Consider the following 26313-nt stretch of genomic DNA (forward strand, 5'->3'; position numbering starts at 1 on the left):
TCATAGTTTATCTAAACATTAAATTCCCAAAAATATTTGAACATAATAGAGTCAAGTCCTTCGTGTCAAAAGTATGTACTTTCATCATGTCTGTTTCTACATTAGAGTTATTGGTACTTATAATAAAAAAAATTTGTAAATGCAATTTCGATTCCTCAAAATATGTCTTTAGTAGTATAAATAATGTTCAACTGGACACTAATACCATAGTGAAGATCACAAGGAATTACAAATAAAATTACGTACTTTATGTTATATATAACAAATAAAAACTTGCACCATCACTAAAACTGACCACTTAACTATGGCCATAAGTGTCAAACAAACTTCTTCTTAATCAGAGTAAAATACAAACTAAATTACCTTTATGTGGACGATGCTTTACAACATCTAATTTCTCTGTATCACCCTTCATTTCTTCATCTATGTGCCCTCCTTCAGTAGGTACACGTCGTTCTCCTGTGGCTGAATGGCGGTGAGGAACACCCCGACGATAACGTCCACTGCCTCTTCCTCCTCCCCGATACTCACGCTGAATTTTCCCACCAACAGCTCCATCTTCTCTATCACCACTTCCCCCAACCATTGTGACTGCTTATGGATTGAAGGGTTTCTGGAAGAATTTAGAACAAGACCTTGTAATATAAACTGGGAAAGCTCCCAAAATTTTTTTTACAATTTTGAGATCATACAAACTGCAATCATTATAATAAAATCTAGCTAACAGCTTCACATTTTCATTAGTTTATTTTTAGACAATCCCAATTTGCTCCACAGAAAGTACAGTAAAAATTCCTATAAGTCTTTATTTAGGCATACTCAAAGTACTGAACTCTCCCCCCCTCAGAATCAGGAGCATGTGATTCATCCATCCAACCAGCTTTACAGTACACACTGGTAACTTTGTAACATCACTATTCATAATATGGATACTTCTACAGAACAGGTTAAATACTATTTCTGTCTTAACAGTACATACTGCAATGAATGTAAATAATGCATTTCAAGTTAAGATAAAATATCTAATAATTTCTACCTAAAGAACTGATGATACAATCCTTGCCTCTCAAACAAGGTTTTGTTTTTTTCTAACTAGGCTGACAATTTGACACTTTACTGCCCACTAATCATGACACAAATTACCCTTTTATTGAGTTCTAGTATATGATGGCAAGTACGTGATGACTTGGCTTTGGTGTATGTTCCCTATCCATTTATCAATAAGGTCTCGACAAACATTGTCATCATACAGGAAGAGTGGAGGAATGTTTTCCTAGCTCAAAAAATGATGGCTATGCCAGCCTGGACTTGTACTGGATCGTCATCATTTGATAATCTACAAATCCATATTCTAACCTCATGAATTTGTGAAGATTGTGTATGATAACATTTTTTGAAAATGGAAACACTTGAACATCTTAATTTAGAGAAAATTACCCACTTCTAACCAGTTTCGATGCATGCATTCTGAATATGATCAACCTACTTAGAAAGGAAATAGGCTACACTACATCTGACAGCCTTTTTTTTTGCATGATTCTGACCACTTTCACATGCGTACTACAAGGTCATATTTGAATGTATGTAGGGTTTGATATTATTATTGGAGCGGTCACTGATTTTAAATGTATTGGATTTTTCAGACAGTTCTTAGTATGATTTACACAAATTTTGAATGCATAACAAATGAATGAATGACTCATGAAATTTAGACTAAAATTTGCTTGGTTGGACAGCAAGATAGAAGAGATCCAGAAAATAAGTGAGAAGATGTACTACATGGACCTAAAGGTAAAACTGGGAGAAAACCCCAAAGTTGCAATAAGACATAAAAGTTAGATAGGATGATAAAAAGGAAGTGGGAAAGGATGTAAAGTAAAAGTTAGGAGTCAAATTGATGTAGCAAACACCCTTTCGTAGTGCCTACAGAGCACCACATGAGCAGCACTGATATCACTAACCCCTTTTTAAATGGTGAGATAAATTTGACTTTCATTGCCTTGAAAAATGATTGTTTTACCTATTACAACTCTGTAAGTCTAGGCCAGGTTAGGTTGGGGGGTTCCAGGGGGAGTGGGTGGGTGCAAAGACCTCCAGCCAGATAAAGAATGATTCCACAAGGTAAGTTAGGGAATGTTAGGTTAGGATACAACCTGGTACTAGGTACTATCATCTTTAACTTACATTCTAGCTAAGGTTACGTGGGGGTGTCTAGGGGGCGGCAGGACCTGGTGCCCTAGGTTATGTTGGGATGCGTTCCTGTAACTGTATACGAATTTCATCTATACTTTTGGAGAGGTTCACCCAGACTCAAAAACTAAGCTATGTAGGCTATTTCTGTTAAACTATGAATATAAAATTAATTCAGTAAACAGACAAATGTAACAGCGACACCTTAGCCATCCCAATGGCAGGGGATAATAGACTAAGCGAAGTCACCCTAAAAAGGATACTGCCTCGCTCTAGCCTATGCAGCCTACAATTCTATTTTGTTTGTTTGTAAGGTGCTTTTACATTGAATGGAACCAGTGGTTATTCAACAACGGGACCGACGGCTTCACGTGACTTCCGAACCGCATCGAGAGTGAACTTCTATCACCAGAAATACACATCTCTTACCCCTCAGTGGAATGTCCGAGAATCGTACTCGCGGCCACCAAGGTGGCAGGCCAAGAGCATACTGATCACACCACCGAGGTGCTCATACAATTTATAGTCTAGACTAGCATACGCAGCCTAGGCCAATGTCACTTAACTTAGCCTAATGAACTAGATAGGCTATAGGCTTGGCTGAGCTTAAGTCCAATCACCGTTTGAATTGGTTAGGCCTAAGCCTAGTAATGTACTGGGATAGGGCCATCGGGTCTTGGTACAACTACCTAAGTAGACTCCCAAAATCTAAAAATCTAAAAACCATGACGCGTAATTAGGTAGGCTGGATTGTAAATTGCTTGCCTAGTTTAACTGTGGAAGCTGCATGGAAAAACTATAAGCCTTTAAAAGGTGTTGGCTGTCGAAGAATCTCACAAGTTTCTTCCAATATGACAGATACAGGAACTAGGCCCATAGGCCTAACGTAGATAGGCTTACAGGTTAACACACCTTCAAAAAAAATACACAAGCTAATGCTTTCAATATCACCGTAAGAAAACCTCGGGCAGCTTTTAAATGCGTTATAATTATTATGGCCTTACATGTACTTACCGAATATTGCGTCACGTGGTTCATAATGCAGTAAGTATTATATATATTATTTCTAATGTGTATGAAACTGTCCACAAACAAGTTGCTCGATCCAGCTGACAATATACCGTACAAGGAAAGTTGTTCATGGAGACGTTCTTAATGAAAAAAAGCTCATTTACGCTAAACAAAAATCAAGTATAGTTTTTTATTGTTTTTTGCTAATATTTATTACGTACAATGTTCACTGTGGCTGTGAATAATAATATAATAATAATAATAATAAATAATAATAATAATAATAAATATAATAATAATAAAGTAATAATAATATAATATAATAATAAATAATAATAATAATAATAATAATCATAATAATAATAATAATAATAATAATAATAATAATAATAATAATAATAATAATAATAATAATAATAATAAAGCCTGCATCATGCAACTGTTCAGTCAGGCCATAAATAAGTGACAGATGCAATATGAACAGCATAATCACCATCACATATTAATTAAGCCAGCCTTGTGCTAGCACTGGCTCTTGCTCCAAGGCAGCCTGTAAAAAAGATAAAAATATGAACGGCATTTGCCACTGCTTTAGAAGTTTACTCTATCGCCTTCAAAATGCAAAAAAATAAAATAATAATAATAATAATAATAATAATAATAATAATAATAATATAATAATAATAATAATAATAATAATAAAATAATAATTAATAATAATAATAATAAGAACAAATAAGAAAACTCCAGCTCAAAACTAATTAATGTGATACAGATATTAAATTATATCATGTTCTGAGCCATGCTTGATTTTCAATAAATCACAGAAGGTGACATAAAACTCAAGGGGAAAAAAATGTTGCGCCATAAGAACACCTCCGGCTGGGTAATATTTTCTTGCTTATTTTAAATGTTTACACTATGTACGTGTTTTGCTTTCTCGGTGCTACCATATTAACATAGCACAAGTTTTAAAAGTTGTCAATGAAGTAGTACTGTACTATAGGAAAGACTTGGTCACTAAAATTAAGATCAGCCATACTAAATACTGAAATTACAATTTCATACTGGAAAACAAACTTCCAGAAATGGATTCAACAAATACTAAAATGAGATGGCTAATGAAACAGGTTAATTTCCGTAACAAATTGTTCAAACATAACAGTATTCTGTAATAATGGCAATTCAAATTCTATTACTACCATGAAAATAGACAGCCATGCAGGAAGAAGAACACCCGATAAGTTAGGAGTGAAATATAATTGCAATACGAAATTTTGATTAGGAAACAAGCAAAATAACAGAAACTCATCTAGTTTCTCTCTCTCTCTCTCTCTCTCTCTCTCTCTCTCTCTCTCTCTCTCTCTCTCTCTCTCTCTCTCTCTCTCTCTCTTCTCTCCTCTCTCTATATATATATATATATATATATATATATATATATATATATATATATATATATATATATATATATTTCAGTTGTATTCCACATAGGAAAATGAAAAAAGGTATATCTCAGAAAATGCCCAACAGTTTCGTCCTCCAATGATTACAGTATCATGCATTCCCTTATTAGTTATTACTCACACCTTCATTATCATTATTCTATCGCCCTGTACTTGAGGATTTGGTCACCAGGAGGCTCCCCGTTGGAAGTTAGTCTTTTTCCTCGTCTTACTCAACTTCATCCATCCTTAGATTTCGTGTGTTTTATTTTCGTCGGTGCCTTAAAAAATTTTCTTTCAAAGACATATTTGAGTTCATAATTGACTTGAAGATCTAAGTAACGTAGTTTTTTTTTTATTTCATATAATAATAATAATAATAATAATAATAATAATAATAATAATAATAATAATAATAATAATAATGAGGCAGGATGCAACCCAGAATCCCCAAACCATAAAAACCAGCCGGTTGAATAGGATGACATTGATAGACTTGAAAAGAAAAAAAAGCAACTAATAATAATAATAATAATAATAATAATAATAATAATAATAATAATAATAATAATAATAAGGAGTGATAGAAAACGATCAGGCAAAGATCCTCTGGGACTATGGTATCAGAACGGATAGGGTGATACGTGCAAACAGACCAGACGTGACGTTGATTGACAAAGTCAAGAAGAAAGTATCACTCATTGATGTCGCAATACCATGGGACACCAGAGTTGAAGAGAAAGAGAGGGAAAAAATTGGATAAGTATCAAGATCTGAAAATAGAAATAAGAAGGATATGGGGATATGCCAGTGGAAATCGTACCCATAATCATAGGAGCACTAGGCACGAGCCCTAGATCCCTGAAAAGGAATCTAGAAAAACTAGAGGCTGAAGTAGCTCCAGGACTCATGCAGAAGAGTGTGATCCTAGAAACGGCACACATAGTAAGAAGAGTGATGGACTCCTAAGGTGGCAGGATGCAACCCCCCGGAACCCCACACTATAAATACCACCCAGTCGAATTGGAGGACTGTGATAGAGCAAAAAAAAAAAAAAAAAAAAAAAAAAAAAAATAGTAATAATAATAATAATAATAATAGTAAGAAGAAGAAGAAGAAGAAGAAGTCAAAACTCAACGCCGGAAATATGATAAAAGCCATAAACACATGGGAAGTGCCAGTAATCAGATACAGCGCAGGAATAGTCGAATGGACGATGGCAGAACTCCGCAGCATAGATCAGAAAACTAGGAAACATATGAAAATACACAAAGCACTACACCCAAGAGCAAATACGGACAGACTATACATAACACGAAAGGAAGGAGGGAGAGGACTGCTAAGTGTAGAGGACTGCGTCAACATCGAGAATAGAGCACTGGGGCAATATCTAAAAACCAGTGAAGACGAGTGGCTCAAGAGTGCATGGGAAGAAGGACTGATAAAAGTAGACGAAGACCAACAAATATACAGAGAAAGGAGAATGACAAACAGAACAGAACCTGGCACAACAAACCAATGCACAGACAATACATGAGACAGACTAAAGAACTAACCGGTGATGACACATAGCAATGGCTACAGAGGGGAGGGCTCAAGAAGGAAACTGAAGGAATGATAACAGCGGCACAAGATCAGGCCCTAAGAACCAGATATGTTCAAAGACCGGTAGATGGAAATAACATCTCTCCCTTATGTAGGAAGTGCAATACGAAAAATGAAACCATAAACCCCATAGCAAGCGAATGTTCGGCACTTGCAAAGAACCAGTACAAAAAGAGGCATGATTCAGTGGCAAAAGCCCTCCACTGGAGCCTGTGCAAGAAACACCAGCTACCTCGCAGTAATAAGTGGTAAGAGCACCAACCTGAAGGAGTGATAGAAAACGATCAGGCAAAGATCCTCTGGGACTATGGTATCAGAACGATAGGGTGATACGTGCAAATAGACCAGACGTGACGCTGAATGACAAAATCAAGAAGAAAGTATCACTCATTGATGTCGCAATACCATGGGACACCAGAGTCGAAGAGAATGAGAGGGAAGAAATGGATAAGTATCAAGACCTGAAAATAGAAATAAGAAGGATATGGGATATGCTAGTGGAAATTGTACCCATAATCATAGGAACACTAGGCACGATCCCAAGATCCCTGAAAAGGAATCTAGAAAAACTAGAGGCTGAAGTAGCTCCAGGACTCATGCAGAAGAGTGTGATCCTAGAAACGGCACACATAGTAAGAAAAGTGATGGGACTCCTAAGGAGGCAGGATGCAACCCGGAACCCCACACTATAAATACCACCCAGTCGAATTGGAGGACTGCGATAGAGCAAAAAAAAAATATATTATTATTATTTTTATTATTGTTATCTATTTTCCGAATAGCGGCTTTTTCCGTGCTACTTAAGCAGGCTAGTAGAGCGCCTATAGAGGTCATGATCAAATACAGGGTCATATACACCGATTTTGACCCTGTATTTGATCATGACCTCTATAGGCTCTCTACTAGCCTATTATTATTATTATTATTATTATTATTATTATTATTATTATTATTATTATTATTATTATTATTATTATTATTATTATTATTATTATTATAATGCTGGAAAACAATGCTAAATCTAGCAACGTTGATTTATACACATAAATGAAAACAAACTAAGGGGGACAAAAGAATAAGACTAACAAAGGAACACTCGTTTTCTTTATTTACAACAGACTTCGAGCCTTCTGAAACACTCGAAGCCGAGCGGGCGCCAATATTCTCCAAGGGCGCCGCGACTGCTATGGGGCCAGGTATTTTTCAACGCTATACCCGAACATCAAGAAGTCAACGCGATAGCGCTGATACAGTTCCAACGTCAGGTTGCGTGGGATTTCCTGGACACAGATATGGTAGGAAGCAATGAATTAGTTCATTCTTTCTGTTATTATCTTAAAAGATTTGTGTTCATAATCATTCATAGTCACTGGTATACAGAACAATGTCCTATTTCCAAATCTTGCAAATAAGTTTATGCTTATACCTTTAATAGTATATATATATATATATATATATATATATATATATATATATATATATATATATATATATGTATACATACACACACACACACACACACACACACACACACATATATATATATATATACTATATATATATATATATATATATATAATATATATATATATATATATATATATATATATTATATATATTATAGTATATACATATATGTGTGTGTATGTGGGTGTCTTATACATATATTATATATACATATACATACATACATATCTATAGATATATATGTATATGCATATATACATATTAGGAAGACAATGGCAGTCATAGTTGTTTTGCTTTTGCTAGAACCATCCCTGGCTATGTGGAGAATAGGATTCTTTTGGAGAGAGAGAGAGAGAGAGAGAGAGAGAGAGAGAGAGAGAGAGATTCTCACCTGAAATAACTTGATTGCCATTTCTTCGGAGGACCTCTTCGCTTGGTGATTATTCCAAACGGTGTCCTTGAGACCCAACTGATATTTCTCCATGATATATCTGAAATAAGTAAGAGTAAGATCTATTCATAAGGAAAGTTACTAAATTAATCCCGTCTTCATCATAAACATCACATGTAATTCAGAACAGAACAGAATACTGAATTTAGACCAAAGGCTGGGACCTATGAGGTCATTCGACGCTGAAATGGATATTGACAGTAAAAAGGTTTGGAAGGTGTAATAGGAGGGAAATCTCAAAGCAGTTGCACTATGAAACAATTGTTAGGAAAGGGTGGACAGTCAGATGGAAGAAAGAGAATATGAACGGAGGTACAAGAAAAGAAATGACAAGAGTTGCAGCTAGTGGCCGAAAGGACGCTGCAAAGAACCTTGAGTGATGAGGTGCTCTGACGGAATAAGAACCTTGGCTCTAATAAATAGAATAAGAAAAGTATTGATATAATTTCTTGGAAAGTTTAATCACTGCTTATCCAACTTCAAAACATTTCAACAAATATTCCTTCCCCAAAAATGTCCTAGAGTGAAATCCTGACTTCCTTAACTCTCGTCCAGTCAGTTTTCTCTCTTACAAGATCTACTTTATTGGCTATTGCTCAGAACCATTGTGCAAATGTATTTTAAAATATTTTCAACTGTAATGTAACATCGCTTTTAGAAAGATGTTTTGTTTTGTTTCTGTGGTGTTTTTTACGTTGCATGGAACCAGTGGTTATTCAACAACGGGACCAACGGCTTTACGTGACTTCCGAACCACGTCGAGAGTGAACTTCTATCACCAGAAATACATATCTCTCACTCCTCAATGGAATGGCCGAGAATCGAACCCGCGACCACCGAGGTGGGACGCCAATACCATACCAACCACGCCGCTGAGGCACTTTTAGAAAGATGTGACGTTAATCTCAAGCGTTTTACGAAAGATCTTTCTACAGAGACAAATACCATTCACGTCGTCACCCAGTTTTATATACAGAACCTTAATTAACTGTAAACAAAACTTGACAAATCTCTCTTCTTAGTTTTGTGCGTGGGAAGTGGTAACTACAGGTAGAGTAGATTCACATCAACCGTGCATTTGATGTCTAGGCCAGTCCCTTACGACGCTCCTGATTGGCTGTTGATAAGCCACTCACAGGGCTGGAAACTATCAGTCTCTCTCGAGAGTTCACGTAGGTAGGCTGTATGTTCCTCCTCTCCTAAGGGATTACGTCTTTCAAAAGCATCCCGCAGGAGAGGTGGAGCATACGTCCTGCCTATTTGAACTCTCTCGAGAGACTGAGAGTTTCCAGCCCTGTCATTGCCTTATTAACAGCCAATCAAGAGCGTCGTAAGGGACTGGCCTAGACATCCAATTCACGCTGATGTGAATCTAATATAGTAAAAAATCTCCCCATCTTTACACTTTGCTTCTGAAGAGATCGCCTCCTATAAGCTTCGCAAGACACGGCATTCGATTTTGGTCGCCACGCCCTCACCTCGTGTCCTCGTGGACGCTCTCCATGGTAGCGACGATGTCGTAGGGAATATCGCAGGGGGCGCAGTTGGCGTAGTAGTGAAACCAGTGGCGGTCGGAGCGATGGTCTCTCTTGGCTCTGATGTCGTCCGCGCGAGGCGTGTGCTCCACCAGGAACAGCACGAACTCCTCGAACGAGGGCTGGCGCTGGTTCAGCTCCGACGTCTCCTTTCGGTACTTCTTGATGATGAAGCGACACAGCCTGTCCGGGATAGTCTACTATGTAGTATTTATGGGGGTCCAAGTTATGAAGGATTAAGTGTTAACTGATGAGGAGTTGATTACTTCCAGATGTTATACTGGCTAATTAAGTGTTGTTCTTTTCAGTTACATATACATTTATATATCAAATGGTAAGTTATATGAGGGTTTCAGATTGACTATAGCGGACATACACTTATAATAGTTATAAATGCATACAAAAATACACAAATATATACATACATACATACAACATATATATATATATATATATATATATATATATATACATATATATATATATATATATATATAATGTGTATGGATATATGTTCAATACATATGCAAGCAAACTCTAAAGCAATAAAGCAATAACATTTCGACAAAACGTTTTTTTTATGGAAAACGGATCTTAATTTTATGCTGTTGCTCAAAAAGAGGTACACTAAATTCAGCTTCAAGAAAAAATAGGGCAATTGTCAAACTGATGCATACAACAATCGCGAAAAACATATTCATTCAAAACATAATCATAACACTCTCTTTAACCAGGAGGAAATGAAACTTATTTTTTTCATCAAATTAAAAAGCTACTCGAATTAATGTTATATATCCTGAAAATCCATTTCAAATGTATTGAGAGTAATACTTACGAAGCAAATCTCATACGAGCGATTTTGTCCAAATAGGCAGAGACGATACGAGCGAAGGGATCCCTGACTAAGATGATCTTGGTGTATTCCTTCATCAGGCTGAGTGATGTATCGCTGTGGAATGAATGAATTATGTCTCATAATGAATAAGAAAATATTAATATTAGGAAATTGTGTGATGACTTCGATAGGGGTTATATCAATTGACTGGTTGTACTCAAATTATTAGTTTCAAGTGTGCTGTACTGAATTGTTTATTTTCGATAGATCACTGAAGATGATCCTTCTCTCTCTCTCTCTCTCTCTCTCTCTCTCTCTCTCTCTCTCTCTCAGTCATAGGATGCAAAAGCTTATCCTACGGTGGTGGAAAACAAGTATTCTTTTGGCCTCCAAATTGGCAAATCGGATAAGGGCGACTTCCATTTGCCACCAAAGACATGGTACTGGTTGGTGTAAGTTTAACGTCAAGGATGCTAAAGAAATGACATAATATTTACTCGGGATCTCTACGTCATAGACGGACAGAATCCACGCATTTCGAGGTATCGTCGAGAAGAAAGCATCTTTCAATGAACCCAGTGCACCAGGCCAGAAATGGTTATAATAATTTCTTTCTTTGGGTGTTTTTTTTTTTCTTCTAAACTAATGAAGATAAATTAGTTTGCTAAAGCAAGGGAAGATTGCGTCTGCTAGACTGAAGTAAAACACTTTTTAAACATCACTACCCACATTCTTTTGTGGTTCCAAAGTGTCAAAATTCACCAGTCTTTCTTTCATTTCACTGTTAAAACTGTTCATTGGCTTTCATGTAAATAATTTTGATGCCGAGGTTAAAAAAAAAAAAGTATCACTCAAACTGTTATAAAGATCATGTCCAACCCGAGTACCTTCTGCGTGTACATATTTACTTATTTATATATTTATCTTGTTTGTTACTAATTTACTTTCTTTACTCCGTCTCTCTATTTCTTCATTTTTATTTTTTTTTCACACAAAAGCATTGAACTCTGTGTTAACTTTCTGAACAATTTAACGCCTTGTAAACGTGCTACATTTATATATACGCTCATCTTCAGTCAGTGGTTTCCAACCTTTTCTAATTCTCGCCCCCCCCCCCCCTTTTCATTGAATGGGACATTCTCTGCGCCCCCCCCCCTCCTTAAATATTGTATATTACTGGCATAGTCGGTACATGTCAATAATCCACAATATATATATATATATATATATATATATATATATATATAATATATATATATATATATATATAAATTCCATAATATAGAATTTGAAATAGTTTATATATTTAAACGACTAAATTTCATATTTATATCTGAAATATTTTCTCAGTATTTTGAAATTGTGAATTCCATCATAATTAATAGTTTTCAGATATAATTATCCTCTTCACCAAGCATTGGCGACAACCCCCCTGGCAGCCCTTCGAGCACCCCCCCCAGGGGGGCACGCCTCACAGGTTGGAACCCACTGTCTTAAGTAATGAAAATCATAAAGTATCTATTTATTGCACCAAGATACACTCACTAGACACACTCACTTCTTACCTTCCTCGTTTGTGGGGTGGTTTGAGGAGGCGTTCTGCGGTGTAATGCCAGTGCGAGACGTTCTTCAGTAAACCAGGATACCCGACTTCCATCAAGTACTGAGTCCAAGTTGATGTCCCCACCTATTCATTTTTCATGGTCAAACAGAGTTAAGTATGTTTTACCAGACCACTGAGCTGATTAACAGCTCTCCTAGGGCTGGTCCGAAGGAATAGATATTTTTACGTGACCAGGAACCAATTGGTCACCTAGCAACGGGACCTACAGCTTATTGTGGGATCTAAACCACACTTATTCGAGAAATGAATTTCTATCACCAGAAATAAATTCCTCTGATTCCGCGCTGGCCGAGCCGAGAATCGAACTTCGGACTACCGGATTGGCAACCGAGCGCGAAAACCACTCGTCCAGCGAGGAATTATGGTCAAATAGAATCCGATATTCAGTCGAATGAGGACTTTTTTTATACAATTTTATACATTTATAATAACAATAAGAAGCCTTTTCTACCCTCCAGAATCTTTTAGACTTTGATATCCGGGGAAGTTGTGTTCATTGCAGAATATCGTATACATCCTGGTCAGGTCACGAGGCTATCCGGCATTTAGTCTTTAGATATCCCAACAATTTAACCAGATCTTGACAGTGCATACGCAAAATATACTCTGTCAAGATCTGGTTAAATTGTGAATATCAAACTCGACTAAATTCTTGAAAAACCTCGTGACCTAATTAGGAGCTATACGATATTCTGCATTAACACAACTTCCTTGGATTTGTAGGCTCTAAAAGATTCTGGAAGAAATAAAAGACTTGTTGACAGCAAGGTTTTTTTTTTCTCTTTTTTTGACAGAAAGACCAAATAAGTTTGTAAAATCACGAATCTTCTAATGGCATTTAAAAGATCGTACATTTTTCAGAGGAGCGAATATATTCTGGGTCAACAGGATCTTAACATCGGATAGAAAATGGGTATCCCTGCCTCCTAATATTCAGTAGACGCTCTGAAGTGTGATCTACATCCTAAAAGTGCCCAGAATGAATTCACTGGAGGCAGAGGGTCAACATGACTGTGGTGTTGGTCTAGAGAGGTGAAGGAGGTACATCTAACACATCTCCTCGTATCCCTTCTACCTCTCTACACCAACACCACAGCCAATTTGTCAGACCTCTGCCTCCAGAGAATTCATCCCTCGGCACTTTCTGCACTGTCATCTATTTTTCACTGGTGAAGATCACACTTCAAAGCGTCAAAGGAGTATTTGAAGGCAGGGTTGCCCAATCTCAATCCGATACTTTGAGATCTGTTTAATACTGTTAGAAGGTTCTTGATATATTAAAACTGACTTGGAGCACACACCACGAACGGAAATGTTCGACGGAGCCACAGCAGAGAAACCAAACTTAAGGCCTCCATACACTGAACGACTGTCTGAACGATTGTCGTTGTCGACCCACACACACACACACTATTCATACAGAATAAACGATTTCCGCACCGATTTCAGTCTGAACAAAGATGTTGTCTCGAGAAGACATGGCATCATCTCTAGAGGAGACGCGCGCGATAGCGTTATATCGGCAGACAAACCCATACATTGAACGACCTTTGTATGCTAGACTCAATTTGCAAGCCAGCAACCTGGTCGTGACAGATTCCCGCTGAGATCGTTCAGACACGAAGCTCCGCCCACTTTTGCATTCAGACAAGCCCATACACAGTGTTTTTGCGAACGATACAGACAGCCGTTCAGGCAATCGTTCAAACAATCGTTCAGTGTATAGGGCCTTTAAAGAGATCCAATCGACTTACTTTGGCGTTGAAGCACATTATCAAGCGTTTCTTATTCAGCCATCTGAGTCTGCGGAGAGGAGCCTTATCAAGGGAACCGTAGGCTCCCTCTGGGCCCAGGCGATGACAAACTTCCCGGATGTGGTTCCTACGCTCTTTATAGACCTGAGGCAAAGGTCAACAAATGAGGCTAACATCATTCTAGTTCGGTCACTGAAAGAACTGTACAGGAAACTTAATATAGCTACGACCTAATTGCTCTTGAACAGATCTCCTATAATGATAACATGGAGACCACTTTTCAAAATGGATTGTTATTTGTACGGTGTTTTTACGTTGCATGGAACCAGTGGTTATTCAGCAACAGGACCAACGGCTTTACGTGACTTCCGAACCACGTCGAGAGTGAAATTCTGTCACCAGAAATACACATCTCTAATCCCTCAGTGGAATGCCCGAGAATCGAACTCGCGGCCACCGAGGTGGCAGGCCAATACCATACTGATCACACCACTGAGGAACTGTCTTTTCAAAATGGAATATATAACAAAACACATAATATTCTAACTCGAATCATTACTACTATGGATATTAAAAATCGGCTTAATTGAAAAAAAAGTTGTTGTATTCCTTTCAACAGTAATATTTTTTATTCCCCCCAATGAATCTGACAAAAATTAAAAGCTGCCATAATCCGACTCGCTACATGTTTTAAGTTCAAGCAAACTACAAAGCTACCGGACATCATGATTTCTTCATATTTCTTTGATGTTGGTTCTGAAGGCTTTGCAGTGACAAGCGAATCCAAAAAAAGAGCAAAGAATTTGAGAAGTCAAGAGGGCATTGTGGCTATTACAATTACATATGTATCTGATAAAAATGACCGGTAGATTCTACATATATATATATATTATATATATATAGATAGATATATATAATATAATAATATAAATATGAACTAACTTGATCACGAAGTATATAAAACGTGATGCTATGTATAAATAAAGGTTTTTGCCCCGGAGGGAAAAAATGAAAGGCGAGAGAGCCAAGAACTTTCGGTCTAGCACGACCCTTTTACTCAGGCCTGAGACATGATGGGCAGTGCCGGGTTCCAGCGCAGCGTAGCGCGCGTCATCAGGCTCGTGTATATATGTGCTATATATGAGAGAGAGTGCGAGAGAATCTTCTGGTCACTATTTTTACCAGATACTTATGTAATTGTAATAACCACAGTGGCCCATCAACTAATCGATTTCTTCATTTTTTGGGGTATATTTGTCGCTACAGAGCCTAAGATCCGAATGAATAATCATGTGAAGAAATTCATACGCCTGCAGCAGGAGTCGAACCTGCATCCAGTATATCAGAGTAAAGGTCATGTAACTTTTTAATGAGGAGCTTGTTACTCTTTTTTTTTTATGTAATGAAATATCCCGTAATTATGACACGTCCAGTGAAGTTAATGACCATTAATATGGATTAATATCGAGATAAAATTCAAAGTACCCGTTTCAGGATCACCATGGCATCCTGAGAAGTCAGTTTAAGTAAACCAATAAAACTAAATTCGAAATGGGAATTTATGGTATATTAATTTATTTCCATACCATCATAATCGTAGTTTGCGTTCGAAAAGTTTGCGTTGCAGCGTAGAATTGATAGAATATACAGATGTAGTTTTAAGTATGCAATATATATATATATATATATATATATAAATATATATATATATATATATATATATATATAAAGGTTTTTGCCACGGAGGAAAAAATGAAAGGCGAGAGAGCCAAGCTTTCCGGTCTAGCACGACCCTTTTACTCAGGCCTGAGTAAAGGGTCGTGCTAGACCGAAAGTTCTTGGCTCTCTCGCCTTTCATTTTTTTCCTCCGTGGCAAAAGAAATCCCCTTTAACCTTTATGTAAGTAAATTATTATGATTATAATATTATATAAATATCATATTAGTATAAAATAGCTATTATATATATATTATATATTGCAACTTTACTTAAAACTACATCTGTATATTCTATCAATTCTACGCTGCAACGCAAACTTTTCGAACGCAAACTACGATTATTGATGGTATGGAAATAAATTAATATACCATAAATTCCCCAATTTCGAATTAGTTTTATTGGTTTACTAACTGACTTCTCAGGATGCCATGGTGATCTGAAACGGGTACTTTGAATTTTATCTCGAAATATTCAATCCATATTAATGTCATTAACTTCACTGGACGTGCCATAATTACGGGATATTTCATTACATAAAAAAAAGAGTAACAAGCCTTCCTCATTAAAAAGTAACATGACCTTTACTCTGATATACTGGATGCAGGTTCGACTCCTGCTGCAGGCGTATGAAATTTCCTCACATGATTATTCCATTCGGATCTTAGGCTCTGTAGCGACAAATATACCCACAAAAAATGAAGAAAAATCGATTAGTTGATGGGCCACTGTGGTTATTACAATTACATAAGTATTTGGTATAAATAGTGACCAGAAGATTCTCTCGCACTCTCTCTCATATATAGCATATATATACACGAGCCTGATGACGCGCGCTACGCTGCGCTGGAACCCGGCACTGCCCATCATGTCTCCACTACCCTCCAGATCTCCTACTTACCCTTCCCCCAACGGGGCGGACAAACAAGAAAGATCCATTTGGATTTTTTTTTATTATTGTTATAGATAATTACAGTATATATGTTATATAAATTATATATATATATATATATATTATATATATATATTAATATATATATATTTAACCTATGTATACTTACCAACTCCCTTTCCCTGAAGAAATCCTGGAGGTCCTCACTGTTCTTCTCTCCAACGGGACTGTCCCCGCGCCCCACCTCTCCCGGCTGGGCATTTCCAAGTGCCGGGCCGTGCCCAGGTTGCTCTTTGACCTCCTTCAGATCCTACGGGGTCAGGTCCCGCATGTTCCTCTGCGTATTCATCGACAAAGTCCTCGTTCTCCTCGTTCTCCTCCTCCTCCTCCTCCTCCTCTTCATTATCAGCGTCTTCTTCTTGTACTTTATCGTCGGCTGCTTGTTCTTCATTTTCTCCAGCGTCTAAATTCTCCTGCTCGGGAATCCCGTCCCTCATAGCATGTATCCCATTGAGTGGGTGAAAGTCGCCGTCCAGTGGGCTGAACTGATGGTCTATTTCGAGAAGTCCTTTCCTTTCTGTAAACTCGGCATGCTTCTGGAATCCAAATTAATAATAATAATATTTTATTGAATATAATGGTAGAATTTACAGAATTTGTTTTCTATAGAATTCTCTCAATTCTCTTAATGAGAACTGAGAGAATTCTACGTAAATGAATTTTGTTAATTCTTGCATTTATATTCAGTAAAAAATGTTCGAAAGAAGGTCTGTTTCCAGGATACACGAATAATAATAATTAATAATAATAATAATAATTAATAATAATAATAATAATAATAATAATAATAATAATAATAATAATAATAATAATACGCTTTTAAACATGTACAACTTATGGCTATCACCAGCGGCTAGAACTGGTTACTACGCAAGGAGTGTCATTTACACCTAAACTTACAAAGGTTTTATTTTTTTTTACGGTTTTTGGATAATAACAATGAGGCTACCAAAGCAATCTCAGAGTTCACGGATTTCTCTAAGACAAGACGCTCGTTGTTGAAAGATAAACATAATTTCCTACAAAACAAAATACTCGTACCCAGACGATGAGATCTTCTTGGGACTTGGTCGAGTAATAGGTAAACAAACTGAACAAACCCGAGGTTTATATTAAACAAGTTTTCGATCTTCTAATCTTTTCAGAAACTACTTAAAAAGTTGGAGGGAACCAAGATTTCCACGAAGGAAATATGATTATACATGTATTGCTAAATTGCATAAGGTAGAAATTCTGTGTCGCCTACTGTACGTATGGACGTATAATGCATGTGAAATTAAGAAATGGATAAATATCAAAATAAATAAATAAATGAAGGAGTCCAAATTATCCAATTGGTTACTAGACACCAATCTAATTGCTACATCGGGACTTGAGAAAAAAAACATGCGAAATATATTAATTGAAAACATGAATAAACATACGACTGACAAAACAGACTAACCCATTTAATATCGTCTCACAGGATGAGAGAGCAAAACCCACTCTAACGGTATACTTCATATAATCGCTAAAGTTAAACTCGGTTAAACTTTCAGGTTTGACGTCATGGGATAATGGCGAAACTGATTGCTTTACTATACAATTAAAGACATCTGCAAAAACTAAATGTTAAGGAAATTCAGGTATGAAATCAAATGGTTAGGGGACTGTTCATAGAGTTGAGGTGACTATTAAAACGCATTAGGACTTGTTCATAGAAGAGGTGACTTTATAAACGGCATTAGATGTTCATAGAAGTGAGGTGATTCCCTATAAACGGTAATTAGACCGTTCATAAGATGTGAGGATGCTTTATAAAACGGCTTTAGACTGTTCATAGAAAGTGGAGGGTGGACTCTATAAACGGTATTTAGACCGTTCATAGATGTGAGATTAACTTTATAACGGTATTAGGGACCGTTCCTAGATTGAGGTGAATTTATAAACGGCATTAGGGGGCTGTCATAGATGTGAGGTGATTTATAAACGGAATTAGACTGTTTCATAGATGTGAGATGACTTTATAAACGGATTAGGACCGTTTCATAAAGGACGTGAGGTAACTTTAAAAAAACAGGCTTAAGACTGTTTCATTAGTATGTGAGGTGACCTTTATAAACGGCATTAGATTGTTCATATAATGCGGTGCTTTATAAACGGCATTAGACTGTTCATAGAAGTGAGGTGACTCCATAAACGGGTTATTTCGCCGTTCATAGATGTTAGATTGACTTTAAAACGGCATTACTGTTCATAGAATGAGGTGCCTCTATAAACGGTATTAGAACCGTTTCATAGATGTTAGATGACTTTATAAACGGTATTAGAACGGTTCATAACTGAGGTGACTTTATAAACGCCTTACTGTTCATCGTGTGAGGTGACTTTATAAACGCATTAACTGTTCATAGATGGAGATTAACTTTATAAACTTATTAACCGTTTCATTTAGACGTGAGGTTAACTTTATAAACGGCATTAGACGGGGTTTTCATAAAGTGTGAGGTGACTTTATAAACGGCAATTTAGACTGTTCATTTAGATGTGAGAGAACTTTATAAACGCATTTTGCCGTTCATAGATGTGAGATGACTTTATAAAACGGCATTACTGTTCTAGACTGAGATACTTTACAAACGGGCATTAGACTGTTCCTAGATGTGAGGTGACTTTATAAACGGCATTAGACTGTTCATAAGACGTGTTACTTTATAAACGGCATTAGACTGTTCATAAACGTGGTACTTTCTAAACGGCATTAGACTGTTTATAGATGTGAAGGTGACTTTATAAACGGCATTAGACCTGTTCATAGATGTGATGACTTTATAAACGCATTAGAACCTGTTTCATAGATGTGAGGTGAACTTTATAAACGGCATTAGACTGTTCATAGACGTGAGATGACTTTATAAACGGGTTTGAGATTTATGCCACAGAAGTTCAATTCCTCCTTAACTATACTAATGACTTTATAAAGTTTTTTTTTTTCTCTCTCTCTCCCTTGGAAGGAAACGTTTGCATTCTGACACAAACTGACAACACCTGATGGTCCTGACAGCCATTACGTCACTATGTGGTTCGGGGTTACTTGGTCTCGTGTTTTATCAGTGAAACTAGATGTCATGAGTTGTTATTCCCCATTATATAATGAACTGTAAGATCAAGGTAAAACTGATTTCTACCTGCCTACGATTTCGTATCATTCCGAACTGGTACGCGGTCCTTAATTCAGAACCAATGCATTTCAGAGCTGCCTCGTTGTACCAAGACCAAGTAACCCTGTGTGTATATGTATATAAACACATGTAGAATGTATCATATACATATATATCATGTATATTTGTATATTTATATATTTCATATATATATATATATATATATATATATAGTATATATTTATATTATATATATATATACACGTGCGTGTGTATGTGTATATATGTATGTATGCGTGATATATGTATATCTATACACGCATGTATCTATTTTCAATTCCGCCAGAAGCAAGTCAGCATGACAGGCTCCTTTTTCTAAAGTCTTCCTCACGATCTCTATTTCTTTCTCTTATCCCTCCTCGAGTGCATTAAAATAGCCAAGTAAATAAATACAGAGGCTACTGCACCGACAAATATCCTGACGACGACTAAGGTCTGTACAGGAAACATTGCTTGCAAACACTTTGCAAACTGTTTGCAAACAATGTTTCCTAGTGTGGACAGGCCTTAAGGGCTGTCAGGACCATCAGCTGTTGCCAGTTTGTGTCAGAATGCAAACATTTCTTCCAAGGGAGAAAGAAAAAAGTCTGGTGGTTCATTTAAACGGAACTCCTTTGCCTACAGAGCAACTGTGGTTTCCACAGATGAGATTCCATTCTGAACACCTGTAAGGCCAAGAATCAGGTGCCACCGGCCCTTTTGTGGACAGCTGTAATTATAGCTCCTTAATACAGCAGAAACTGATTGAGTGACGCTATTTACGATAACCACAGAACCTGCTACATGGAGGCTTTTGAATCAGGTGCCTATTTGCACTGCCATGTTGCAATAAGCGCTTATTTTTTTTATCGTTATTACTCGGTTGGCTTTATGAGTGTTCTACCAGCTGATTATCCGTAGCAGGTGTGGACCTCAGGCAATTACGCAGCTATCACCTAAGCTTCGTTTAAAATGCCGAAGTTTAAATTTTGAAAGGAAAAATCAGATAAATACCATATCTAATTGAAATATCTATCGAGGACGTGTTCGTCCAATACGACGAAACTGTAAACTGCTATTTATTTTTATATTTCATGACGAATATGACGGATATTGTCTTGGGTATAAAAAAAAGCAATTTTTTTTTTCACAATATTCTCGGGTTCATTCGATTCATTAAATGTGATTTGAAGAAAAGTGTCATATTATCTACTTTCTATGTTCTATACAGACCGCTACTTATTATATATATAAATATATATATATATATATATATATATATATATATATATATATATATATATATATATATATATATATATATATAGATAAAAACCGTCATCTCAGACTCACCTGAACAAGGTTGAAGACAAACAACACGACAATGAAGTAAATGACGGATTTCAGGTACCTCCTTACGAAAAACCTCATGTTTTAGGCGTCACATTCAATGTTATGTTACTCAGATTTTGTGACTTTGTGTTCAGTTCATGCGAATGGAATAGAGGGTCAATAAGCCAAGCATCAGACTCTAACTTCATGGAACGCCGTTTAATAACCGAGATTTAAAATGGGACACAAACGGTCCTTGTGGCATGGATCAGTACACATCATCCTGTTCAGACTTCATTCCATGATCTTCAATGAATTGTACAAAAATATAAATCCAAAAGTCGCGGTTGCTCTATTTCCTCTCAGTAAGTTATTAATCCTGACTTTGGCCGAGTCAGTGCAAGAAGGGAACACCACCGTCCACACCTGGACTCGTTCATACGAAAACTGAAACCAAACTTGCATTAACACTCGGAAACTGCGACGTTGCCAAGTGTCATTCGGCAATAAGTTCCCGTGAAGCGACATCCATAACTAATTTTTGTTTACCTTTTCTTTTACAACACTTCACAACGCGATGGCATGAGAACAAATTGAGATTTACGTAACTTAAAAGTTATACTGTACTTCAAAGGATTAACCTTATCGTATGTACATAGCTGTCAAACGTCAACACCTGCCTCGGTGATTAGTCGAACAGGTGTGAGGTTAAGTTATAAGTTAAAAGTAATGAGACGTGTTCCACATGAGGAGTAATCAGGTTGAGATGAGAGTTTCGTCGGTTGAATTTGTTTCGCAGATACTATCTATTGTAGAGCTTGGAACAACAAAAGGTTAACCGGTTAAGATTGATTGATTGTGTCTATTAAATCTGGCGTCACAACATCTGGGTAATTGACACCGAAATAAATTAAATAGAACAATTAAATTTTAAATAAATTTCATATAAGAATATTTATAAATATATGTATATAAAAATCGTTCATATGTATAAGTTCTTACATAGACAATCTATGTACAATTTAAATTTGGTTGAGGAGGCCAGCCTCCCCCCATAAATTTATATAACTGCTCTATATTAACATCCTTTCCAAGAATTGTAGCTAGGATAAAATTACCTACTCTGTCACGACCCCAAGACAGGAACCTATGTCTCTAATTCCCCGAATCTGAGACATTCCAATCAAAAACAAATGTCTCACAGTCAAGGGCACAGTGGTGATAGGTGGTGATGTCTTGCATTATAAGACGAAAGATTGCAGGAGGGTTGGGAGAAATATCCCGAGTCGTGATTTCTTTATTCCAAGCAGCAAAAGGCAAATATGTACAGAGGCTCTGCAGGGCGTTGCAGTTCGCGCCAGAGAAGCAAAGAAGATAGCCATGCGCATGCGGGGTTCATGATATAGGGCGACACATGCGGATGCGTTCACAATAGGTGATTTTATTAAATACATGGAAATGAATCGTACAGCAATTGCATAGTAAAATATCTATTATTCTACACCTCCCCTTCCCTTTTGGCGTTCAAAGAGGTATTTTGAACGTACTAAACAATTACATGTAGATATGTACATTATGTAGGCCCTGTTCAATCTTGGAGACCTGCGAGGGGCTTTGGGGGAGGGAATTGATGACTTTTCCATGTCTGGGGCTAGGGACCACCCCAGGGAGATCAGAGTTGGGAACTTGAAACTGGGGCCGGGCAGTGGATATATGGAAGCGACGGTTCCCGACGTAACAACTACACTCGACCACGTTGGGAGACGGCTCTCGTACTCGTGTGATCGTGCACCACCCATGACAATCCCCAACTGTGTCCATTGGTGGGATGTCGGGTCCTGGAGGCGGACATGCTGGCCCACATTAAGCCTGGGCAGGGGCAGGCTTGGGCATCATAGTTGCGCTGCACCTGAGCAGCTCTGGCAGCGGCTCAGCGGTCACAGTCATGGGCCTTTTCCTGCAATCTTCTGTGAATGACTGAGGATGGGCAGGCACACATGTACGGAGAGGGTGACCATACAGTACCTGGGCAGGAGAGCGACCAGACGGTTGGGTGTGTTTTCTTAACTCGAGGAGACCACGATCGAAATCCTCGCGGTCAATGTTCCTGTGGGGGCCGTTTTGAGGATCAAGTGCTTGGACAGCCTTGACAGCAGCCTCAGCGTGTCCATTAGACTGTGGGTAATGTGCGACGAGGTGATGTGGTGTACACCCCAACGTTCTGTGAAGTCGGCAAATTCTTTGCTGGTAAACTTGGAGGTCCTCCATTGGTGCGCAGGCGTAAGGGAACACCCACCTCTCTGAAGTAGCGGCAGAAGTGCCGTATGGTCGAGGAGGCAGTAGTGTCACCCTTGCAAGGGACAAACCACAGCCAGCCAGAGAGGGGGTCGGCGACTACAAGAAAGGACTTCCCAGCTACATGGAAGAAGTCCGCCGATACCGACTCAAAGGGCCTGGATGGATGGTCGTCGTTGGGAGAGGCTCCCGTTGTTGGCTGGGACGCAGGACTTGGCACGGCTCGCAGGCAGCGATGGTGTTGGCGATGTCCGAGTCTATCCTAGGCCAGAAGACGGTTTGTTGAGCCCGACGTTTTTGGTAGCCTCGACACCACGGTGACTATCATGGAGTCTGGCGAGTGCGTGGCGACGTAGAGCTGCAGGGACTAGTATTCTTGCCCCGTAGAGCACGAGGTTGCCATCAGTAGAGAGGGCTTCTGGCAGCTTCCAGTACGGTGATAAGGATGCATGTAGGTCGTAGCGATTCGTGGAAACCCAGAACTGATGCAGTCACGAAGGCGAACGTAGGTGGGGTTGCCTGTGCTGCTATCGACATGTCCTGTAGGGTCCGTCGGTGTCAATGGTTGGGGCATCCTCGTCCTGGGAAGCTGTTGTAGTGTTGATGACAGATCTGACATGTGCTGTTACCTCAGCGCAGCAGTCATATCCTTAGAGGTGGGGTAGCTGACTGGTGCACGAGAAAGTGCATCTGGGATGCATAGAGACTTGCTGGCGCGCCACACTGCAGTAATTGATATTGCGACATGTGCTCCTTCATTCGCTGGAGCCGTGGGTTTTCAACCATGTCCAGCATGTAGCTGTTGATGATGGGCACCAATGGGCGATGGTCAGTTTGCAGGGTGAAGGTTTGCAGTCCTTTGAGGTATAGGGAGCACTTTGTGAGGGCCCAAGATACTGCAAGCATCTCCAGTTCAATCATTGCATACCTTGTTTCGGTGTCTGTGAGAAAGCGGGATCCACACTGGACTACTCGGAGATGTTCAGATCCATGGTCCTGGTGGAGAGGGTAGCCTATCCCATAGAGGCGAGATGCATCGGTCTGGAGAATGGTCGGCAGGGTTGGGTCAAAAGACACAAGAACATGTGGCTTGAAAGTGCTTGTTTCACACGTTTGAAGGCCTGGTCATGGTCAGGTGTCCAAAAGAAAAGAGTGCTTGGGGCTCATGAGTGGTCAAAGGGGCTGTGCAGTCAGGGCGATATCTGGGGTAAACTCTGCCAACTGGTTTACTAATCCCATAAAGGAATGTAAGTCCATCAGGTTGGATGGTGTAGGAAAGTCTTGCAGAGCAGCAACTCGTCTTGGATCAGCAGTGATTCCTTCTTCGGAAAGGGTGAAGCCACAGAAATTCACTCTGGTTTATGCCACTGAACTTTTCTCTGTTGAGAGTGATGCCATTTTTGTGGCAGCAAGTTAGTAGTTCATGGATCCTGTGGTAGTGTGTCTGTAGGTCATCGTCGAAGATGAGAATGTCATCAACAACCTTGACACTTCTTCATGCCTTGGAGAGCTAGGTCGCCGCGTAACAATAGGCATCACACCGTGGCAGTGAAGCCCATAGGTCCCCGGCAATGCTGGAAGCGTCCATAAGGCGTAATGAAATGGTGAGGTGGCGGTCCTCTTCTGCTAGCTCCATCTGCCAGTACCATGTAGACGCGTCCGCGGTAGTGAAGAACTTGGCGGGTGGAGTCGACAGCACGGACAGCAGCTAAGGGCGTGGGCGAAGGGTGGGCTGGACGGGAGACTTGTGCGTTCAGCTTCGTGAGATCCACTGTGATTCGAACTCCCTTGGCCATAGAACGACGACTAGAGGGTGGCACTATTCTGATGGCTCATCTCCCACAAGGCTTAATGATTCCCTGTTGTACCATGGAGTCTAATTCATTCTTGACAGGTTCGCAGAAAGCGTATGGGTATCTGCCTTGGGGTGTGGATGGCGAAAGGGACCGCCTCTTCCTTAAGGTAGATTTTCATGGGAGGGCTGGCCATCGGCCTCAGTGGAGCTGCTTTAAGGTCTACCTTTGACACGAGTACGTCCTGAAATGTTTGTAAGAAATACTCTCGGGTGCCTCAGCAGGGGTCGTGTCAGCATGCAGGGTTAGCTCCTTGCATCGATTAACGTGGGTGACCTGTAGGATGGGCCGCGGAAAGCCTGGTGGGATGATGGCCAACTCCTTGCAAATTGCATAGGACAGGAGTGGCATCTGAACGCGTTCATGGACTTGAATCGTGGCGAGGCAGGACCGTTTGGCCAAGGACAAGGTGGCCTTAAGGGTTCCTAAAGCAGGTGTCATCTTTGACCCATCTGCTGTGAGTGTCACTGATGTTGCAGGAGGCTGTAGCTCAGTCCTGGGAATGCGAAGGAGTTCCAAGTGCTGGGGGCCCATCACTGATACATCAGCTCCTGTGTCAGGCCAGCATCATTATCTTCGATGTCTCACCCTTGTAGGTGAGGGCGATGGATATAGGTGATGGTGAGGAGTCAGTTGATGAAGAAGGGGTCTCGATCTTGCGACAGTTAGAGGGCTTGCTAGAAAGGGGCGTGGCATTGGGCGGGGGCGCCCTGCTTGGCGTTCATCTGCTGACGGCAGTACTTGTCATAGTGGCCCACTCGGCCACAGCGTCTGCATGTGGCCTTGTGGCGGGGCACTTTGGGGTCCTGCGCCCAGTGTCCTTTGCAGCCACAGTTTACACATACTCGTACACTGTCGCTGGCTGGGCACTTTCCTGTTTGAGCTGTGCTTCCTTGTGCAGGAAGGGCATAAAGTGTCCTTGTTAGGGTTGGTAGCGAGGTAGAACCCCTGTTGCCATGTCCTTTGATTTTTTTATATTTGTGGAGACGGCACACAATTTAGAAGGGGGGGCACGTATGGCGGTAGTGGCTGTCCATGGTGGCCAATGAAGCTGCAGCGTCCAGGGCAATGA

General features: G+C 39.2%; 2 protein-coding genes across 2 annotated transcripts; both read right to left on the minus strand.

Annotated features, from left to right (window-relative positions):
- Positions 1 to 7337: 7337 nt before the first annotated feature.
- On the minus strand, positions 7338 to 21643 carry LOC135223246 (carbohydrate sulfotransferase 11-like). Its single transcript, XM_064261735.1, has 8 exons — positions 21115 to 21643; positions 16692 to 17118; positions 13915 to 14058; positions 12102 to 12223; positions 10537 to 10650; positions 9645 to 9884; positions 8107 to 8206; positions 7338 to 7528 (listed from the first exon to the last, which is right to left on the minus strand). The coding sequence occupies exons 3-8, from the start codon at positions 13930 to 13932 to the stop codon at positions 7433 to 7435; spliced, it is 690 nt and encodes a 229-aa protein (XP_064117805.1). The 5' UTR covers positions 13933 to 14058; positions 16692 to 17118; positions 21115 to 21643; the 3' UTR covers positions 7338 to 7432.
- LOC135223059 (troponin T, skeletal muscle-like) lies at positions 16726 to 23361 on the minus strand. The gene is made up of 2 exons (XM_064261567.1): positions 23119 to 23361; positions 16726 to 17118 (listed from the first exon to the last, which is right to left on the minus strand). Exons 1-2 carry the CDS (start codon positions 23359 to 23361, stop codon positions 16726 to 16728), a joined length of 636 nt encoding a protein of 211 aa, XP_064117637.1.
- Positions 23362 to 26313: the final 2952 nt, after the last annotated feature.

This window comes from Macrobrachium nipponense, chromosome 8 (genome assembly GCF_015104395.2).
Source record: "Macrobrachium nipponense isolate FS-2020 chromosome 8, ASM1510439v2, whole genome shotgun sequence".
Classification (NCBI taxonomy): Eukaryota; Metazoa; Arthropoda; class Malacostraca; order Decapoda; family Palaemonidae; genus Macrobrachium; species Macrobrachium nipponense.